The sequence below is a fragment of the Centropristis striata genome, chromosome 11 (genome assembly GCF_030273125.1).
Source record: "Centropristis striata isolate RG_2023a ecotype Rhode Island chromosome 11, C.striata_1.0, whole genome shotgun sequence".
In the NCBI taxonomy this organism is placed as follows: domain Eukaryota; kingdom Metazoa; phylum Chordata; class Actinopteri; order Perciformes; family Serranidae; genus Centropristis; species Centropristis striata.
Window position 1 is genome coordinate 26,446,124 of NC_081527.1, and position 21,972 is coordinate 26,468,095.

A 21,972-nucleotide genomic window follows, 5' to 3' on the forward strand; every position below is an offset into this window, starting at 1 on the left:
TCTGTTTTTTTATATTCCCGTGTCTGCTAGAACACAAACAATTTTCTCTTGTGGATAAATAAAGTATGTTTATGTCTATAAACACAATTAAAAACTAGCTTGACAGTTTGAACATGAATATATTTAATGTTCACACTGATAAACTTTTGTTCTGAATTCTTATTTTGATGCTTTGTTTTTATTTACATTTGATCGACATATATATATATATATATATATATATATATATATATATATTGTTCATATTCTCTCAATTTTTGTTTTATTTTTTCTCTATCTTTTAGATAAGTAGAGTAATGTGTGGAATGTGCATGTGCTAAAATGTGGATTTTATGTTTCTGAAGGAGCTGCACAGCAATTATGTTGTATTTCACAAACAATGACAATAAAGGCATTCATTCAGTCTTTATATCTGCCTGAAATTCTAATAAATATTGAATACTGGCAGGTAAATGTCAGCTACGTTCTGAAATATACATATATGCATATGTTTAAGAAGCTGAGGAGAAAGAGGAGAATAAACTTTGTATGAACAAGAATTCACTTTCAAGTTCAACTTGGACAAAAAACCCTTGAAGTGCTCGGAAAAAAAGGGAATTTGAACATCTGTTATCTGAACTGGGACACCTCCATCTGCTAATAAAGACTGTGATGAGTGATTTTGGATAGTTTATGTCTGATAACATTTTTCAGAGAGTAACACAACCATTGGATTTGATTGACATTATAAACTTTGGTGACCTACTGCTGGTGTCCGTATACTCCATCAGAACTTCCTGTTTCGATGGTTAAGTAGTTTGGGAGACTCCCACACTTGTGTCAGCAGCGTCCGCCAATTTCCCAAACTGACAATCAGACATTCACACCAACTCTGTGATTGGCAGCTCTCTCCTCAGATCTATTCTGTAACTCGTCACACAACTATCTCTCGATCTGTCGCCTGTGAACGACCGAGTGCGACACTGAGGACGCCGTCCAGGACAGACCGTCTAAATGAACCCTGAGAATTTACTGTCAGCGTCTCTTTATGCAAAACTCAGCACATCCAGAGAATCACAGGCTCTGTTTGTTGTGAGAAATTGAGAATGACGACATTGTTTGTTGCACTGTCCTATCGACCAGGACATAAGGGATGCACTGCAAAAAAGGTGTGTCTAAAAACTAGATAAAAACACTAAATCTGAGGGAAATGATCTTGCTGCATGGACAGGTAATTTCACTTGACAAGATTTCTAAAATTAAGATTATTAAATCTAGAAATAATCATGTTGTACGCTTAAAATAAGAAATCAACTCTTAAAACAAGATAAATTAAGATAAAAAAAAAACTTTAGATTTAGCGTCAGATAATTTATATTGTTTATTTTAAGCGTTCAACATGCTAATTTCTAGATTTAATAATCTTAATTCAATAAATCTTGTCAAGTGAAATTATCTGTCCATGCAGCAAGATCATTTCCCTCAGATTTAGTGTTTTTATCTTGTTTTTACACCTTTTTTGCTGTGTGTATGTTTTAGTAAAATTATTATTTTATTACAAATCCATTTGTATTTGGTGGGATGATTATGGAAAACATGAGTTGTTCTGTACGAAAGGAAGCTTTTGTTTTAGCAGATTTTATTTGTTAAGCTTGGCAGAGAAGGCAGACTATTTTGTTCAAGACCGAGAAAGAAAATCAATCAAATCAATCAAATAAAGATTTGATTATTGGAAAGATTATTCCAATGAATTAATTACATGCTTTCGATGTGTACACAATACGAGCAGAGGCGTGTTTTAATTTCTAGTAAGTGAGTGAAAGGCAGGGCTGTGGTGAAGCTATTATTTCCTGCTCAGCTACTTCACATGCTGCTGCTGTTCTGCTGCTCAACATCTCTGAACCGACACCTGTCTGATGTTGATAGAGACACAAGAAAGCATCAGACTACAAAACAGGCCGGAGGAAAACCGTAAAATCCTTCAAAAAGTGCAGGGAAGCGGTAAGCCGAGCGTCACACAACAAGCACACAGAGATAAAAGCTTTTCCTCTCTGCAAAGATGCGACTGGCGGAGGAAACAGAGGGAGGCGCGTCTCCTTTGAAGTTATATTTAGGCCAAATCCTCCTTTACAGAACAAACCGTCTTCCACTATGCATACAAATCATAGCCAACAACTGAGGGAGGAACCGTGCTAAGAGCAGAGGAACCGGCTGCACACATGCAATTAGCCGGCTGAGCATCAAAACAACGCTGCTCCGCTGGGTTTGATTGACTTTGATTTCTTTCTGCATCCCAAATACTCTGTTCCACCTGGGAGACAGATGCATGCTGGGTGACGGGGTTCTCACCAGACGTGTGAACACACAGAAGCCGCGCTGCAGGTGGTCCACGTCCATTCAGACACAATCCCAACAAAATGCTAATGCAAAGCTCCTAAAAGACACGGCTGTGAGGGAAAACTCTGTTTGTTCTAACAGCAGGGTGAAAGAGGAACAGGATCGAGACTTAAAATGTTTTTTAGGTTCCTGTTTAGTTGTCAACCAAACAGAATTTCATTACCATCACTTACTGAACCTATAAACAAATCGTCAAACCAGAAATAAGGTGCTAGTTTTAAGGAAACATCTATCCAAAACATAATGTTTTTCTCTTATCTGTTGTGCCACTCATCAATCTATAGTTTTGAAGATATTGGCCCTTAAGATGTAATATGAACTACTATGAAAAACTCAGGACCGAGATAATCCAAATACTTAAGATTACAGGAACTAAAAAAGTTCCTCCTTGAAACTGCTCACAACAAGGAACAAAAGCTTTGTGAAGGCAGGCAGGATTACCAGTGGCTAACATTAGCATCCCAACTGAAAAGATAACATGTAAATGAGACAATTTTGGAGTTGCAGCTCCTGCACCAAGCCTCCAGAGCAGGCACTGAGTGCAGAGAGCATAAAGCTGATAAATCCACCAACATGATGGCAGTAACATTATATTAGGGGGGCTCCCCCCCCCAAACGGCACCCCCGTCCCCCTTGACGATCAAGTTAATTTTATTTTCTATATTGCGCCAAATCACAACATAAGTCATTTCAGGTTACCTTTTCTATATATCTTGTCCTTTTATTTAACAAATTAAATAAGCTTATGTTATTTATCCTATTAACACGACGGCATGTTATTTCTGTCTCTACTAGGGTTGTCAGGATACTAAAATTTTCAACTCGATACCGATACTCAGGAAAATATTCGATACTCGATATTATTTTCGACACCACAAGGATAAAAACAAAGACCCCAAAATTTAACAGAAATATTTTTCTTAACAAGAAAAATGCAACATGTAAAAATTAACAGAACCACAGGTTAAATATTTATAATAAAAAACAGCAAAAAGAAACTGCAACTATGATAACAAGCTTCAGGTCTGAGGTAGTGCAAAACATAAATAAATACAATAAACAATAACAATTAGAACAATATTTTGAGGTTGTATGCTGTGCATAATATTAGGCAAGCTTGATAAGTCGACTTTTCTCTGCTTCATTCTGGGACTTCAAGAGAGAAAATAACACTTTTCAGTCACCAACATTTATGTAAACTTATTAACTCTATGCTTATGTATACTGACACTGTGTCAATTAACGTAATATGGGCATACTACGTGTCTGATTTATTCATTTACGTTGTTTATAATCATTAATGTGACGTCAGCCTTTAATTGCTAGCTGCGGCTAATGGCTAATAATAACACGATACTTTTTTGAGTATTGATACTTTCGACAACCCTAGTCTCTACATGGTTGGCGTTTACAATTCTTATCTGCTCTCTTTACTGCGCATGGCGAAGTTCCGCCCAGGCAGCAACCTCCGTGTCTGAGCATGGAGGCAAAGCAGGAAGTGCCTTAAGCTGTATTCTACCAAAAATTCCAGCAGGGGGTGCTAAGTTTGGTTGCAAACAAATGCTGTCCATTAATTTCAGTACAAAATGTGAAAACTTTTCAGCACGACAGTCTCAATCGCTAGTAAAAAATCTTCTTCAAGACAATTTGATGTTAAAAGTGTAAGTGCTAGCCAAAACTAACATCCCAGTTAATGCTCCAGTTAATGCTAACATGAATTAGCAGCAGCTTCTCTCAGTCGGGTTGAGGTGTAGAGAGGCTGTAGTCAGTGATCAGATCCCTCTCCTCCTCCACAGTCCAGATATGGTCTGCTCCCCGTATCAGAAACAAGATGGCGACGAGTGTAACGCTGAACTTGATGCACATCCGTGCGCATTTACACACGCACTGAATTTACCGAGCTGCCCACCCCACTTCTCCTGCAAAACAATTCCAGCATAATAGAGAGACGCCTGAATGCCTCCCTGTCTGTATCAGTCCCGCTCCACATCATCTCTCCGTGTGCCGAACTAAATCCCATCCACCTGTCTGGGCCGGTCACAGGTGATCCAAACCATCCAAAACACACTGTTATATAACGGCGTTCAGTTAGCATTAGCTGACAATTAAAGTTGTTTTAATCAAAAAAGGCTTAACTGTGCCCAACAGTCTGAATTACTTCCTGTTGCTAAACACATGCTGCTTTTCAAAATAAGAGTGTGTGTTAACAGAATAAAACATACAATAACATTTATTCTGCATTTGCACGCTCTGGCAAATCAAAAAAAGTAGCTGACATGAGCTTATTGTGCACTTGTGCAACTTGTACTTACAGTGTTTTCCAGCCACAGACTTACATTTGCATTTAGTCATTTAGCAGACGCTTTTATCTAAAGCGACTTACAGGAAAAAGGACTTTACCTGGATGGGCCGCTGAGGTAGATTTACTGCCTGGTGACACATATCAGTATTTATGTTATCACTTTCCCTGACTGATTATCTCCCCTCGCATTAGAGGATGTGGACCTGCTGCTACTTAACTTACATAACATTATGTTGTAATTTTCTTCTTCTTAGATCAGAAAAACTCGAAACGTTGGATCCTGAGTGAAAAAAAAAAGGTTTTCCTCGACCAGAACTGCAGAAGTCACGCACAGACAATCACGCTCTCATTAACACCTACAGGCAATTTAGAGTCACCAATTAAATTTTGACTGTGGGAGGAAGCCGGAGTACCCGTTGAGAACCCACGCTGACACAGGGAGAACATGCTAACTCCACACAGAAGAGCAGCAGGCGGGAGTTGAACCGGCGACCCTCTAGCTGTGAGGCAAGTGTTACCACCAGACCACGGTGTAGCCCTACGTGTAGATTGTTACCACTAATATACTAATATGCTGGTTTTAGGATGAAAACAAGAAGAGCTAATGAATGCAAACTGTCATCCTGCTGCTACCGTTTACTGCAGCGCCCTCTGTGATGAAACATCCTTGATAACAAAACTTTAAGCTTAAAACTGGTTCAAGTGCAGGCTGGTTCGCTCAGTAGCACCAAGAATCTTGGACAACCATAGCAAATTTGGTCGGAAAGGGGTGGAAGTGTTCCTAGGATTAGTCGCTGTAATTGAATTACTCACTCACAATTCTGTAAAGTTAAGTAATGTATCCAACCCTTCAGTAGCTGATTTTGTGTCATTTGCCTTCTGCAGATATTGTCGAGAGCTTCACTTTACTTCCTTTTCAACTTCTTCAGCTCGTGTCTCTTTGAAAGCACTTTGCTGCTCTTGAACACACCCCGCCTTATGTCCTCAGAGGTCTGATTGTTGTAATCGGGTTTTGCTGACTGAAATCATTTAAAAAGACGACTTTTTAATTACCATTTTGTGGTTACGACATCAGCGCTGCCTTTGTGCTCATTTCTTTTTGGGGGAAAACAAACACTTTGGGTGACTGGTTTCTCAAATGAATGCTGATAAGAACACTTTTCTTTTTGGACATTTTGGAACTGATCACAGTGAAGAGCTGATTATACGGGGGTACTGCTGCAGCCAGCGGTAAAATGTTGTTAGAAACTATAAAAGAAGTTCCATTAAGTGTCACTTTAACGGCCCATTATACAGTTCAGCAGCACTGAGCGTCCCGCTGGGAGACAGAAAGTGTTTCAGGGTTGAAATTAAGACGTCCACCTTCAGTGTCAAGTGCTCAGATTCTATCAGATGACGAGTCTCTGCAGAGTGATGCAAACACGGTCTCGACACAATAACGGGGAAAATAAAAAAGTATTTCCCAGCAGGCACTCTTGCATCCAGCCGTTTATCAGTGCAGATCTAACATGTGCTTATCTGAGAGAGTGTGAGTGACGGCTGCGACGGCGGGTTTGTCCTACATAATGACTTAATTGAGGTGGTTAACACTTTGAGGATAATGACAGCCTCTAGACCACAGCAGACCCAGGAGTGAGAGCGACAAAATGGAGCAGCACACACACACACACTCACAGGAAATCAGTGTCGATTATTAATAGCAGCAGAACTAAACGCAGCACTCAGACAAATCAACGCAGGTCCGTCCACTTTCTGTCTCTGTGTGACTCAAACACACTTCAGATAATTAGAATTCATCGCAGCAATTAGACACTATATGTCTACTGAATTTGTCCGACACACACACGTGTTAAATTAGCAACAAAAACTGAATGCTGACAATTTAATTCTGCATTAAAGTATTTGCCCAATTCCATTTCACTCACTCAGGTAACGTCATAATTTCAGTATCAGTGACAGCCAACCTAACAGGCTTCTGTGGTGTTTTTTCTTAACGTTTTTGAGACAAACATGGGTTTCAGGCTCAATTTGTGCACAAATAGAATCTTATATTCTGTATTCTTTAGTGTATAATCAACAAAATTGCTGTATTTTTTTGTGAACTTGGAATGAGCCACTGGGAGAAGGCCGTCTTCTACAGAGCATACCATGTTGCACCTTCATTTTTCTACAGTAGCCCAGAAAAGATAAATCAAACAGAGGCTCTAGAGAGTGCCTTTTGCGTTTTAACGTTACGTAAAGGTCATCATAGTGAACAAAGGAGTTCAGATAAGCAGGGGCTGTGCCCGTTGCTATTTTGTAGGCAAGAGACAAGGCTTTGAATTTGATGTGGGCTATGAACTAACATTTCATTGAAGGCTCCAGTTTCCAAAGTGTGAGCTTCCTTTTCTGAGAGATAAATACATAAAACTATTGCTCCCCACTAGTGAGGCCAAAAAATCTGGATCGCCCCCTGGTGGATGGCTGCAGCATAGGTTATAAGCCCCGCCCCGTCCATGTTAGTAGATGTGACATGGGCCAAACTAAGAACTCAAAGTAGAGCTCAATTGTTTCACTCATTTAGGTTTGTTTCATCACACTGATGTTTGTTCAAGCGTTAATTTTTCTGATCAGTTTGGTTATTTGATTCTATAAAAACGGGGCTGTGATGTCATGATTGACAGCTGTAACGGACTCCTGATTGGTCGGGTGGGTGTTTGGGCGGAAACTCACTACCCTGGCTCCATGTGACGTCACCAGAACAAGATGGCAGCACCTATATCCTGATATTTAGTTCTCAATGTACAGAAAGAGGAAGTGGAGACACACCTTCTGTTCTCATCTTATTCTCCTATCTCAAAGTTTAACACCACCTATTTATATACGGAAACTTGATGTAGACACTTTAAACATTGTTTAATTAATTGAATGAATCCAATCTATTGTCCAGCCCTGTTATTAACATTCCTCAGCTGAAAAATAAACAAACAACCACAGAGAATTTTTTTTCCCAAACTTTTCCCAAGTTCGACCAGCAATGGCACAAAGACCTGATTCAGTTCATACAGTCTGCAGTCTATTTGTCCACGTCTATAACATATGCACACACACACACACACACACACCACCCCGTTCTGTCGCATTGGCCCATCAGGGATCGATGTTGAAGGTGTCACATTACCGCTAATGTAATCAGCAGTTTACCAGTGGGAGTAATCACAGAGCAGACATGAGACCCGCGGGGCCACAGAGTCCTTGAAGCTGCAGACGCTGCCTGCAGCGAAACGCCAACATCCAGACACATCAGCAGTCTGAAGCACCACCCGGCCCCCTGCACCACTCCAGAACATTACCCGCCTGTCTGGAGGGAGGGAGGGGGGCGTTTTGGGCCACAGACTCCTATTTCTCATCCTGCTTTGTTTCAGCAGCCAACTGGGTTTTTAGGAGAGAATGGTTCTGCAGTAAACAGCAGCTGGTTACCTGCCAGAGCAGCTGCGGGAGGAGAAGAAAGGCGAGGGCGCCCAAAGTCCAACTTTCCCAAAATAGAAAAACTGTCAGACATGACAGCACACACACACATACTAAGACAGAGTTTTTAGAGGCTTGTATCTGGTTTATTTACGCTACGCTCCACTGGGCGTGTGCTCAAGATTAGAGAGGTGAAAGTCAGGACAGGAAATGACGGAAAAAGAGGCACAATGGAGACGGCTGAGGACATCAGAGGACTTAGAAGATGTTTGATTATCATAATGCTGCTTAGTGTTGAGAGGATCTGTAATACAGCCGCAGTGTCACCAGCTGACAGAGTCACAGGGAACGCAGCACAACTGGCAGAGTGATGAAGTAATGAAACAAATGAAAACTAAACCTTCGCCAGACAACAAAACTCCTGTCAGATGGGTTTCTCTGAGACTGAGGCTTTGTCACGCAAGAAATATGATTTAATGTCCACCACCGTTCACATACACTGTAAAAACAAAATCGTAAAAAAAAAAGCTCTAGCAGCGTAAAGATATATATATATGTTTTTTAAACTGACAATGTACAGTAATATCTGTTGAATAACTACTTTTTTATTTTTTACTTTCACATGATGGTAAAAAAAAACTTTGGTAACACTTTCTATGAAGACTACATCTATCGTGCATTATGAGCGCATTCATAGTGAATTATAATGCTCATTATAATCAATCATAATGCATTATGACTGCACTCATAAACACATATAAAGCTTCATGATGCACTATATCAACAGTTATAAATATAGCTTATAATGACTTATAAATCCAAGTGTCTTATGAGTGCTCTTGACTGGTTATAAACTACAGGCTGACTGATGAGGCTTATAATACATTACAACTACTCATACCCCTCTATACACACACCTCAGCAATCAATTGTTATAAGGACTCATAGGATGCCATAAGTATTAATAAATGATCAATGTATGCTTTAAGTAAAGTGAGGTTCATATAGACGCATCTATAATGCAGTATAGCTAATCATGATGTTTCATTGTTGCCGTTAAGTAAAGTGTAACACATTTTCATGCATTTAAAAGAAGCTATGCTGCATCATAAGTCATTTCGTCAGATACCAAATATAGAGAATTACACTAAGATTAGGAATGTAACGGTAAAGCTCAGTTTTAACCTGTAGGGGGCAATCCACGTGCATATTTTGTCCACAAAATGTGTATTTTTAAGATTCACAGATTTGGAGCTCAATCAATCACCAACACTACTTAATACGTAGATATAAGGGTTTACATATGAAAACTTTGGTTTTGGGATTTAATTACAGTTTAAGGAATAAAACAAAAAAAAGAGAAAAAGACATTTTTCAAGCTTTATTTAATAGTCAATCAATTAAAACAGTCTTAATCAACCATCTGGTGGTGAGGAAATATTTGAAGTTTGAATTTCTTTTTCATCTTATTCTTATTCATTTCTTTCTTAATTAACTACTGTAGCAAACATAGGCAACAGGCATGGAAAGCCACCGCTGCTACAAATATAAAAACAAATTCTACAAATATAAAAACATACTATACTGTATACTGTAGCTTTCAACTTTGAACTAAGTGTCAACCTTTAGTACAACGATTCACATTTATATTTCTGTGGAAGCAGAGGGGTCATCGACTGTGGCATCTTACAATGAATGTTGTGGCCACACTGGACACTTGAAAAATGTACTGTCTTTTTCTCTTTTTTTGTTTTTTTGTTTTTTTTTGTTTTTTTGTTTTTTTGGTTTTATTCCTTAAACTGTAATTAAATTCCAAAACCAAAGTTTTCATATGTAAACCCTTATATCTACGTATTAAGTAGTGTTGGTGATTGATTGAGCTCCAAATCTGTGAATCTTAAAAATATACATTTTGTGGACAAAATATGCACGTGGATTGCCGCCTACAGGTTGAAACTGAGCTTTACCGTTACATTCCTAATCTTAGTGTAATTCTAGTCTAGTCTTAATAGAAAGTGTTGTATTTCTATTACAAGTATTTCTACAAAATCTTTTTGTATTTTTTTACAATACATTTTGAATAGAAACTTGCCTTTAGTTTTTACATTGAATTTGCTGCAATTTAAAATTCAAGACCATTAAGCAATTAATTAATTATGTTGAAAAAAAATGTCACATTATATTAATTTACAGATTTCAACTCTTATTTCAAGGTTGATATTTATAATAAAAATAATTTACTTTTTCATTTTATTTGCACTTAATGAAAAGAAACCAAAACAAATCTAGTAAAGTATTTTTTATATAAAATAACTTTTTTATACAGTGTAGAAACTGGTGTTAGACATTGAAATACTTGCATATTCATAAAGCCTTGGCTTTTTTTTGTTGTTATTAATATATATATATATATATATATATATATATATATATATACATATATATATATATATATATATATATATATCACATTTCAAATATAAATCACGATTGTGTGAATGCATTGTCTATTTCTCGCCTCAAATGTTTTCAGAAACATATTTTAGTGCTGAGACGGGACACAGAGCTGCAACAGGAGTTCTCACTCGGCTTCAAATTCTTGCTTTTTTTAAGCCTTTTTCCAGTTTCCTTCCTTCAGCTTAACATAAGTCGTCCATCATCATATCATCTCCTATTGACAGATCTAAAACAGGCTCCTTCATTAAAGAGGAGAAACTGTCACATGGGGCAGCTGGTTTGACTAGCAAGCTGTGTATATGTAAAGGATTAAATAAAGGTCCGGAGTTGTGCTTGCAGGACGTGCACACTGTAAACAGCTGCTGCACTACAATTCATGTTTAACTTGACATGCTGTACATACAAATATAAAAGTAAATGATCGTGGAAATAGATCCCCACGCAGTTAGATACAGCAGCTAATCCAGCAGCTAATCCAGCTGGCTTCTTTTCAGAAGTTTATTTTTAAAAGATTTTGGAGATATCTGCCTCAATATTTTTGCTACAGTCAAATTTCTGAATCTGGAAAATCACAATTATGAGAACAAGAGAAAGGTTAATAAATGCCTGATTTAAAGAATTAAGGAACCATTTAATAGCCATGTTTCGACTAGGGGGTAAAAATGGCCACAGGGAAAGTCTCAGGCCACACCCTCTCAAAAGTCCTCTCACTCTGCGTGTCTCCACTACAAGTTAGTCCCCAGAGGGATTTAGAGACTCTGGAGGTGACGTATGGTTTTCACCGTCGCTAACTGTGCACAACGTCAGCAGCTGAAAGCAGCATGGCTAATTATGCACAGTCTCCGCTATGAGTGTCTGGTGCTTGTTGTAAACAAACAGAGATCGCTAAGTGAACACCTCCTGCAGCAGAAGCACATACACAGTGTACTGCTACAGAGCTAACTGTAGCTAACTGCTGCTAATGGCGGCTCTTCTTAACAAGTCGGCCTCCAGCTTGTTAGCGGCTGTTACGAGCAAGAAGGAGTCTCCAATAACACCAGAAAAAGTCGCTGGATATATCTCCAGTCGATTTCTTGAAAAGTAGTCACTACGAGGGTCTGAAAAGTCGCTAAGTTGGGAACACTGCTTCACCAGCTTTTACAAATGGCGTGTGTTGTTGTGACGTTGAGTACTACGGCACATCCCGCTTAGCCATCTATCCAATCAGTAACCAGGCTGTTTCAGGGGAGAAAAAAGACCCTGCTCTTCTACAGGGATGAAAAAAGTCCAGACAAAAGCCGGCTCCAGACTGCTGGTATTCAAATTAAGGGTGTTTCGGCGAGTGAGACCCGCTTTGTTCCGGGTATTGCCCTGTAGTGGAAACAGCCTTGATGACACATGGAGTAAACAAGAACTTCTGCTGAGCTCAAATCCATCTGATGCAGAAAAAGGATTTTGGTGTTCACATAAGATTTGTTTAATTCCTAGAGATTTAAAGAGAATCCGGTCTGTGGTTGGATGTATGTCTCCAGAATACATATACCACAATGAAAAAAATACCTTCTAAGAATTTCATGACCTGCAAGGAATCATGTATTCCAAGTGTCATTCTGCTGAGCCTGAGCCCAGGTTGGAGTCAGAGCTTTGTAGACATCACTGTTTACACAGCAGCATGTACGTTAAGGATTAAATAAAGGTCAGTCGAGCTGCAGTGCAAGCAGAATGTCAACAGCTGCTCCAAAGTAATTAATATTCATTGTTCAGCTGATGAGTCTGAATGCAAACTGCTCCCAAAAAATACACCAAAAGTGAGCTGCTGCAGAGATCAGCATTCCAAATGCAAGTGAGTTTAGTATAACTGGGGATTTCCACCGGACGCGTTACAGCAGCAGCACGTCTCCACAGCGTTTTTGCTGCGTCTGTCAATTCACACCGGGCGCGTTACAGCAGCAGCACGTCAGCTTAGCGAGCCGGCCGTATACACGCGAGATAACGAGATCACGCGATAATCCTGATCATACGGGAGACCGCAAGATCCCGTGATTAACTTTAAACTCTATTTATACAGTCTATGGATAAACTGTGTGTATAAAGTAAACAACAACAACAAAAACCAACTTACTTTGCTTCTCTGAGGTGAAAGATATGTTGATCTGACCATCTATCCTTATAAAAACAATATGTTATGTTATAAATGATTGTATGATGTTCCACTTCAACAATCAGTCTCTTGTCTTCCGTGTCGCTGATCCTCTGAGACCCTTTGATTGATTGATTGCCGATCTGGTGCCCCGGTCATAACATAATGTTGATGTGAAGTAGTTTTAGGCTGCATGAACTGCGTATTGTGTTTTATTTTGAAAGGGGCGGAAGTGTTTTACGCTGATTCTGAGTCGGACTTCCTGTCTGGTGCGATCTGCTCTGTTGAGATTCACGCGATTTGGCAGCGTCTCGCGGAGAAATAGAAGTCCTACCTAATGCTCGCGTAGAGACGCTGACGCGACGCTGCAGTAACGTTACGCTATGCGCCTGGTGGAAATGCTCTCATTGATTAGAGTGTTACCTATTTGCAACGTCATACGCGATGCTGACGTTATGCTGCAGTTACGCGCCCGGTGGAAATCAGGCTTAAGACTACAGAACTAGACGTTCTCCTCATTGTAGCTCTTATATCTTACATGTGTTACCAACATTCATAATTCTTCAAAATGTTGAAGTCAAAAATAATGAATAGGTCATATAGGTGAGGTGGTGCTGAAAACAATGATACCAACATGGCATGGTAAACATTTTTTAAGTTTCGATAGATAGATAGATAGATAGATAGATAGATAGATAGATAGATAGACAGATTACTCATCCCCGAAGAGAAATTGGGTTTTCACAGCAGTCCGGTATTTAGGTACAATACAATACAATAGAATAAAATACTGAGGTAGAATAAATAAAAACAACAATAGAAAAAAAACACAGAATAGAACAAGGACACTTAAGAAGTTAAAAAAAGAAGATCAGTTGGTAGGTAAGGTACAGTGGCAAGATGATGGTAATTATACTTATGATATGATGGTAATAATGTTATTGTGACTAGAAAGTATATAATAATGGTACAGTATATAATATATGATAATAATATATAATGATAATAATAATAATAATAACAATAACAATGATATAATATATAATAAGGCAAGTATAATAATAATAGTATAGTAGTATCACAGTACACAGTAATAATAATAATGGCAGCAACAGTATATGTATATAATAATAATAACAGTAGTAGTAGTAGTAGTAGTTGTAATAATAACAACAGACAGGTAGAATGAAAAGGAGTCAAAAACGGACAAAATAGTCCAAAACCACAAAGAGTTAATCATTCATAATCTCCTTCACATAAACTTGACTGTGCCTGTAACTTGATATTGAACCTCTGCCTGTTTGTACACTGCATGCAGCATATTATGCACCTTTATGCAGTTGTGTTATGCAGAATACAGATTCTGCTTCTTTCTCATTCCAGTGATAAAACCGGTGAGACACATTCACTTTTGGTCTTAAATTGATTTGGCCACATATCCAGTCTGAGTGAACTTTGATCTGCCAAAGTCCGGACAGTTTGAGATCTAGTTTAAGATAAATATATTTTTTATACACATGTACCTGTTCTGTAGGTGGCGAGTTACAACCAGCAACACCAGAATCACATCAAGCTGCATCCCTGACAACTTGTTGCTGTTAGCCTGCTAGCCATTCTACCTCCCACAGGCCTGTCACCATAATTACAATATGGCCTTATCGTACCATATCTGGACATGAGCAGGATGATTGTGTCTGACTTCGATGTCTCCTGTTGTGTTTCCTGCAGGTTTGTTTACTTAATAATGTCAGCAATACTTTATCCAGCATGATATTTGACAAACAACAGGTTTTACAGACTGTTATAAGACCTGGGTGCATAAACTAAGCATGGTTTTACAGTGCATAGTTTACTTCAGTAAAATATCTAAATACTTCTTCCACCACTTACACCCTGGCATGCAAACATGCTCGCTACAGCAGAAGTTTTGTACCTTTAGCTGTATCAGCTTTAAACAAAGCACCCCAGTAACCACCGGAGGGGGTGCTATGCTATGCTGGAGGGTAAAATGTGATAAATGTGGAGGATTAAGTGTATATTTTTGTTGTGACATGGTGTCTTTATGTATCCTGTGTCTATGTGTGTATATGTCCGAAGTACATGTACAGGCTGTGTTAGAAATAATATGTTATTCTGTCTCTTATTTGATACAATTATCATGTGCTAATATTGTTTAAAAACTATGATTAAACTAAATAAATTTACTGCATCTGCCTATTTAGAGTAAGATTCTATAATCACAAAAAGATATATTTTATGTTTTATTGCAAAATCTGTGTTTCCAAAAATATCTCTGCAGGTCATATCAAGGCAGGAGTTTGTTATTTGAAAGTTTTGTTAACGGGTCAGGTCACAGATATGATGTGCTGAGCACAAAGATAACTGCCTTCTCTGCTTGGTGACATGACATGTCCACTTATACAATAAACTGAAATCAGCGGATCGAAAGGAGGCGACTTCTGGAGAGTTCTACCTACATTCTTATTAAACATCTGTTAGGATATAAAAAAAAAGGTTCAAGGGAAAGTAGACTGGGTCCAGACCTCATGAACTGACCAGCCTAATGTGATGTCAGGGACGTGTAGATTGAACCCAGAGACTCTGTAACTGCACATTTATTGATGTATTGCAATAAAATGAAGTTAAACTGAGAACTCGGACGTCTCCTGCTAATCATTCCCCTTCAAACGATCGGCATAGAAATAGGTGAGGATTTTGTGTTGGACTCAGATAATTTCATTTTAAAAGGTTTCCTCAATGCATTTCTCAAGAGCTGCAAAAATTTCCTGAAAAGGACAATAAAGTATCTATACATCTATCTACCACTGCTGAAGATTAATTCACAGCCTTCAAACTCCTCACACAAAGCAGTGACAGTGAATGCATCACTTCATAACTTCCACATTAGTGTCTCTGTTATAATTAGCCCAAACTGTGACATTAAACGCACCACACGCATACTCAGCTGTAATGTAGGGTTATTTCTCCAACACGTCAACACACACACAGACACACACACAGACAGACACACACACACACACACAGACACACAGACACACACACAGCTTACCAGCTGGCATCCTGGTGCTAATGTACCGCAGTAGTTCCTCTGTATGCTGAGCACCGGTTGGTCCTGGGTTAGTTAGCCTCCATGTAGCTTCTCCTGTCTGTCTTCACCTGGCAGCGGAATGACGAGCCGTTAACAGTAAAAATCACCTGTTTATCAGCTCACACGACAAGTTTATCAGTGACAACAGACACACATAAAGCCTAATTATTAACAGGCTGGAGCTGTCACGGTGCGAGCCTATAAACAGTCTGTCCGGGGAATTAGCCGCACAAGCTAACGTCCAAACAGCCTCAGAGGACACAGAGACAGACACAGAGACATGAAGGTGAGGTTTAAAGCAGCGAGCCGGTCACATACCTGTAGGTAAACAGCAGCAGGACACATTAACTCCTACACATTACTACAGTGCTTCCTGCTTTACGGTGACAGACAATACGGAAGTGTGGTGCGGCGGAGCAGCTCCAAAAACTCCTCCGCTCCTCCGGTCCAACATCCAGGGACCGGGAGAGCCGGAGACTGCTAATTATAGCACCTAATCATCACTAGTTAATAATAGACATAATAACATTAATACATATAGGCACACATATATGATTTATTTCGGTTTTATGGCGTTTTTCCCTCTGAACACCAACAAGCTGTTGTGTTTTGTGCTGGGTTTTTTTCAATTTCCTCTCTGTGTTCTTGTATTTCACTGCAATCTATAACGTCTATATTTATTTATTATGTATTTATTTCTATATTTCAATAGCATCTTTCAAAACCAGGGTTATAATATGCTTTACAAAATACAATATCATTGAGGCAATAGTTAAACAGTTAAAACAAAAATAAGAGAACATCGTCAAAACAGTGAACAAGCATTAGATAAAATAATAGAAACAAAAATTATAATATGGGTAAAAACATTAGAATTATTGCACAAATGCCAGTCTATACATGTGGGTTTTTAAAAGTTTTTATAAATGATACATAGACTCAGCTGTTCTGATACTGTGGGGGATATACATCTAAAAGTCATGCATCTCTATGGAATCAGCACAATCATGGCTAGAAGTGGGAACAACCCAAACAGTCTTTGTGCAGAATAACACAGTTAGAATGACAGAAATCTGTCTGATATTTTTTTCAAATTGGAATAAAAATCAATGTATATACAAACACTTTTTCAAGTGCCCACAAGCGTCATGAATATTAGAAAAATAAATTGTGTATCCGCATATTGTGCATATTGAAGCATTGTCATGTTTCCAGCCTCTCCTGTCCTCTCCTCTCTGCTCTGTGTAAACAGATTTTCAGTGAATATTTGTCACGTGACTGTTGGTCTCAGCAGAATCAATCATGTCTTCACAGTGTCTCTGAGGAGCAGAATTTAATGTTTTTGACAGGATCTGGTTATTGCAAACGCTTTATTTTTGGACACGTTTTATATGAGACAGGTTTTGTTTATTTTATTTTTTTATTTGTGGAAACCAATACTCTTTATTTAATTAGTTTTGCCTCTATTAATTATTATTTTTATAAGTTTATTTCTACAAATATCAGCAAATTAATAAATATACAAGGCTTACATCTTCCATGTTTTTTATTTGTTTTGATTTCTAAAACCAATACAATCTAGAGATTAAAGTTTGGTTATTTTACTTTATTTAATTCATCTTTTTCGGGGAAACTAAACCTTTTTTTATTAGATTATTTTTTATTTTTTACATATATATTTTAAAAACTTATTAACAATCACATATTAATAAATACCCAATGGTCTCTTTTTTATTTGATTTGATTTCTCAAAACCTAATCAATCCACATGACAAGATTAAGGTGTTGTTCATTATTATTATTATTATTATTATTATTATTGAATTTGGAGAAAACAACCCTTCTTTTTCTCATCTTCCTTTTTTTTTAATCCCAAAAGACTCAGTTCATACCATATGGTCTGTTGCTCAGTGAGTTCCTCAAACCACTACGACTGCCACGTTTAGACCACTCCTGCTAAATCTGCACAGACTCATGTTGTATTTAATCCTGTTAGAGCCGCTGCATTACATCACACACATGTGCACACAGTGAGTTTAATGATTCAAACAAATAGGACCACAGCATCACTAATGATGGCACAGGAGAATATGCTGTCATTAAGATCACTAAAAAGACCGAAAGGCGAACGCTACCTCTCCGAGCTGATGAGTAAATGTGTGTGAAAGTGTGCCGGTTGTGCTTTTTAAGCTCTTAAGGACCTTTGCTGTGCCGTCCATTGGACTTAGAGGTGATTAAAGGCTTTAGCCCCACAGATGACATGCCAAGCGTCTGCTAAAGGCAAATGAGTGACAGCAGCCAGCGGCACCCCTGACTGACAAATATGTAATTAAATAAATAAATAAACTTTTTGTGTAATTACTCTAATGCAGCGACGTCATCACTGTACGGTGTGGCAGAGGTGGACCAGCTCACAGGCTTAAAATTAAGCTTATTCACCAAGCAGATTCAGCAGTCAGGCAGAAAGACTTTATTCTCACCAGCAGACAGGAACACAGCAGCTTTTTTAAAGAAACATTAATGTTATTTTACTGGGAAGGTGTTTAACTAATGGGACGTTTAGTATTTACAGTAGAAACAGGATATAGGTGAAGGGCGGCACTGCAGGTTTCAGGTTTCTTTTTTCCGGCTTTTTGCACATGAGACAGCAGCCGTGTTTCCATTAAAGTCCAATAAAAATTTAGAAGAGAAATTTTGAAATGCGGCATTAAATAAAATGTGAATTAGTGAGTTTGCATCAGCAGGTTAAGAGTGAATAAACAAAGCTGCAGTAACGTACTTTGGTCAGCAGATGGCAGTGTAATGTATTGCTGTAGGCTAATCTGTCAGTAAACAGGAGAAGAAGAGAGCGAACAACAACAAAAAGAGAAAATGGGGAAAAGTCTCCAGGAATTAGATTCAACTGGATAACTTATAATAATTCTTTCATGTCTGTTTCATGTCGAGTTAAATGTTCGCTACGCCAGAACTTTCTTGCAAGAATCATTTCCATTTCCTATTTGGAGCATTAACTATTTTTTAAAAAAGACAAAAACAGCTCAAGTGAACATAAAAACTTTTTTTGCGCATTTTCCAAAAAAATTTTTTTAGAATTCCACCATTTTTTTCTCATGCAAATCTTCAAACTATTGCTATTACTGATTGGCTTTTGAAGTTGTGACACATAAAACCAGCATTTAGTTCACAACCCAACACAAGGGACTTCTTAAAGTCCCTTTTATATGGAAGTAAATCTGTGTCATCGGAGTTTGAAATAAAAAAGACATTGAATTTCTATCACTGCATATTTATGCATTGAAATTATGTATCTGAATGTTTTTCAACGTTAAAAATTCAACCGCAAAAAAATAAACCTCAAAAAATTAAACCTCAAAAAATTAAACCGCAAAAAATTCAACTGCAACATCCGGGGACCCAAGGAGGAGCAATCGATTCCAGATTCAAGATCGGAAGCGTGCGTCAAGCAACAACAGCGAGTGGGAGTCACCCGACACCCAGCAGCTTGGGCTTGTCAGCTTGTGTAACCGGTGGAGTCTACTCTGCGTTGTGTGATTTGACGCTCAGACCCGCGATCTCTGTTTATTCTGACAGATACAATAAACAAAAACAATCTCCAGTCAGTCCTGCCCTCAACTTCAGCTCCTACGCAAATGTACAAAAGTGTATTATAGAACACGTAAGCATAACGGTCGATTTAATATTATAGCATGATAGAGGCATTTAGTTAGCTTGTTAAATGGGGTGCACTTACATAGCGCTTTTATCCAAAGCGCTTTACATTACACTCATTCACACTCACACATTCATACTGGTGGCCAGGCCAGCATCAGGAGCGTCTGGGATCGAACCACCAACCTTCCGGTTACCGGACGAAAGCTCTACCAACTGACTCGACTGTTAGATTAATGAACATACACAGGGAAAAATGCAGCTTACCTCTCCCATTAACAGTGACAAAAGGGGAGAGGTAAGCAGGACGGCCCAATATACAGTACAGGCCAAAAGTTTGGACACACACCTTCTCATTCAATGCGTTTTCTTTATTTTCATGACTATTTACATTGTAGATTCTCACTGAAGGCATCAAAACTATGAATGAACACATATGGAATTATGTACTTAACAAAAAAAGTGTGAAATAACTGAAAACATGTCTTGTATTTTAGATTCCTCAAAGTAACCACCCTTTGCTTACTAGAATACAAGACATGTTTTCAGTTATTTCACACTTTTTTGTTAAGTACATAATTCCACATGTGTTCATTAATAGTTTTGATCAATCTACAATGTAAATAGTCATGAAAATAATGGAAATGCATTGAAAGAGAAGGTGTGTCCAAACTTTTGGCCTGTACTGTATGTACAGTAGAAGGACACACAAAAATGACGTGGATTACAGGAGCTTAATGAAAAACATTCCACAAGCAGACTAAGGAGGATAACATGTCAGATAAGACATACAGATTTTGGGTAATTATAATACAAGAAATCACAACTAAATATGTACTCTCCTATTTGCAATATTTCTGTACAATTAGCCTTGTTACACTAGCACAGTGACAGAGTTTAGCCATGTCCAACAATGGGGCTTCGGTGAGTGTTTGAACTCTTCTATATGCCATCAGTGTGGTTTGTTTCTGTAACATTCAGTCATAGACAGCTGACATGTGTTCATTAAAGGACTTTATTGGACATAAACTAAGCGGAACTTAAACAAGATGACGTTCGGTTGTTGTTGTTTTTTTAAAACTCTCAGTACGATGTCATCTATAACATAGTATCATAAAACACCCACCAAAACACTAACATATCAGACATATATGCATTATAGTGTGACCATGGTTTTTTGTCCCCAATCTTGAATTAGGAATTGATTGCTCCTCCTTGGGTCCCCGGATGTTGCAGTTGAATTTTTTGCGGTTGAATTTTTTGAGTTTGAATTTTTTGTGGTGAATTTTTAACGTTGAAAAACATTCAGATACGTAATCTCAATGCATAAATATTCAGTTCTAGAAATTCAACATCTTTTTTATTTCAAACTCCGATGACTCAGATTTACTTCCATACTTTTCCCTTATTTAACTGATGGGATGGACAGTGTTTGCTGTTGATGTTGATGTTTACTGAAGATGCCGGTGCAGTGTGGTGCTGCAGGTTTCAGGTTTATTTTTTTCTGGCTTTTGCATATTAGACAGTGATTGGCTTTCAAAGTTATGACAAATCATCCATAGCTGCTATGCATACGTTTAAATCTCAGATTTTGGTGAAAAATCTCCACCTTCAGCAGAGGAATGTGAAAACACCTCTCTAGTGACAAACTTTGCAGGATTACAAGTCAGTATATCAAGTTGAGACATTTATTCATTTATTTTAAACAGAAGAAAACATTGTTTTTCCTTAGTTCAGGGGATCTTAAAATAAATCTTATTGACCAAAAATGAACAGATTTAGCAGAAACACAAGGGGTTCTTTCTTATTTCAAATTAAAAATCAAATCAAAATGACTTTATTTAAAATTCGGTTAGTCTGTTAGCTCTGTTAGAATGAGACAGCCTGGTGGCTGTAGGAGAGAAGGATCTTTTTTTTCTCTCCATCCTGCAACTTGAGAGAGAGGAGCCGTCCACTGCTGTTTTTTTTGGTCCATAAACATCTGCAGCATCTTACGACAGATGTCAAGAGATCTGAGCTTCCTTAAGAAAAAGAGGCGGCTCTGCCCCTTTTTGTAGAGAGCGTCTGTGTTTAGGGACCAGTCCAACTTATTATCACAGGTATTCACTGGCTGAAGAGGGGGCTTGAGCCTGGGGAAATCTCTGATCATTTCCTTAGTCTTTGAGGTGTTCAGTAGGAGATAGTTCTTGTGACTCCAGTCACTGAAGGCTTTTATCAGATCCCTATATTCAGATTCCTGTCCATTCCTGATCCGGATGTGGCAGGACTCAGAGGTGTATTTGAAGTCCCCTGTGTACACTGTGAACAGGAATGGAGCCAGAACAGTGCCTTGTGGAGCCCCTGTGCTGCTCATTAATGTCCCAGAAACACAGTTCCCCAACCTGACATACTGTGGTCTTCCTGTCAGCTAATCTGTGATCCAGGAGATGAAGGAAAGATCCACTCCCATCTCTGTGAGCTTGTTTTTGAGTATGTTGGATTGGATGGTGTTGA

General features: G+C 38.4%; 1 protein-coding gene across 1 annotated transcript in view; it reads right to left on the reverse strand.

Annotated features, from left to right (window-relative positions):
* efr3a (EFR3 homolog A (S. cerevisiae)) overlaps positions 1–16,266 on the reverse strand; it is a 186,311-nt gene extending 170,045 nt beyond the window's left edge. Inside the window, exons 1-2 of the mRNA XM_059345426.1 lie at positions 16,129–16,266; positions 15,772–15,878 (exon numbers count right to left, since the gene is read on the reverse strand). Of these exons, the coding sequence (XP_059201409.1) occupies positions 15,772–15,781 (10 nt within the window). The 5' untranslated portion in view covers positions 15,782–15,878; positions 16,129–16,266. The remainder of the gene's footprint in view (positions 1–15,771; positions 15,879–16,128) is intronic.
* Between the last annotated feature and the right edge of the window lie 5,706 nt (positions 16,267–21,972).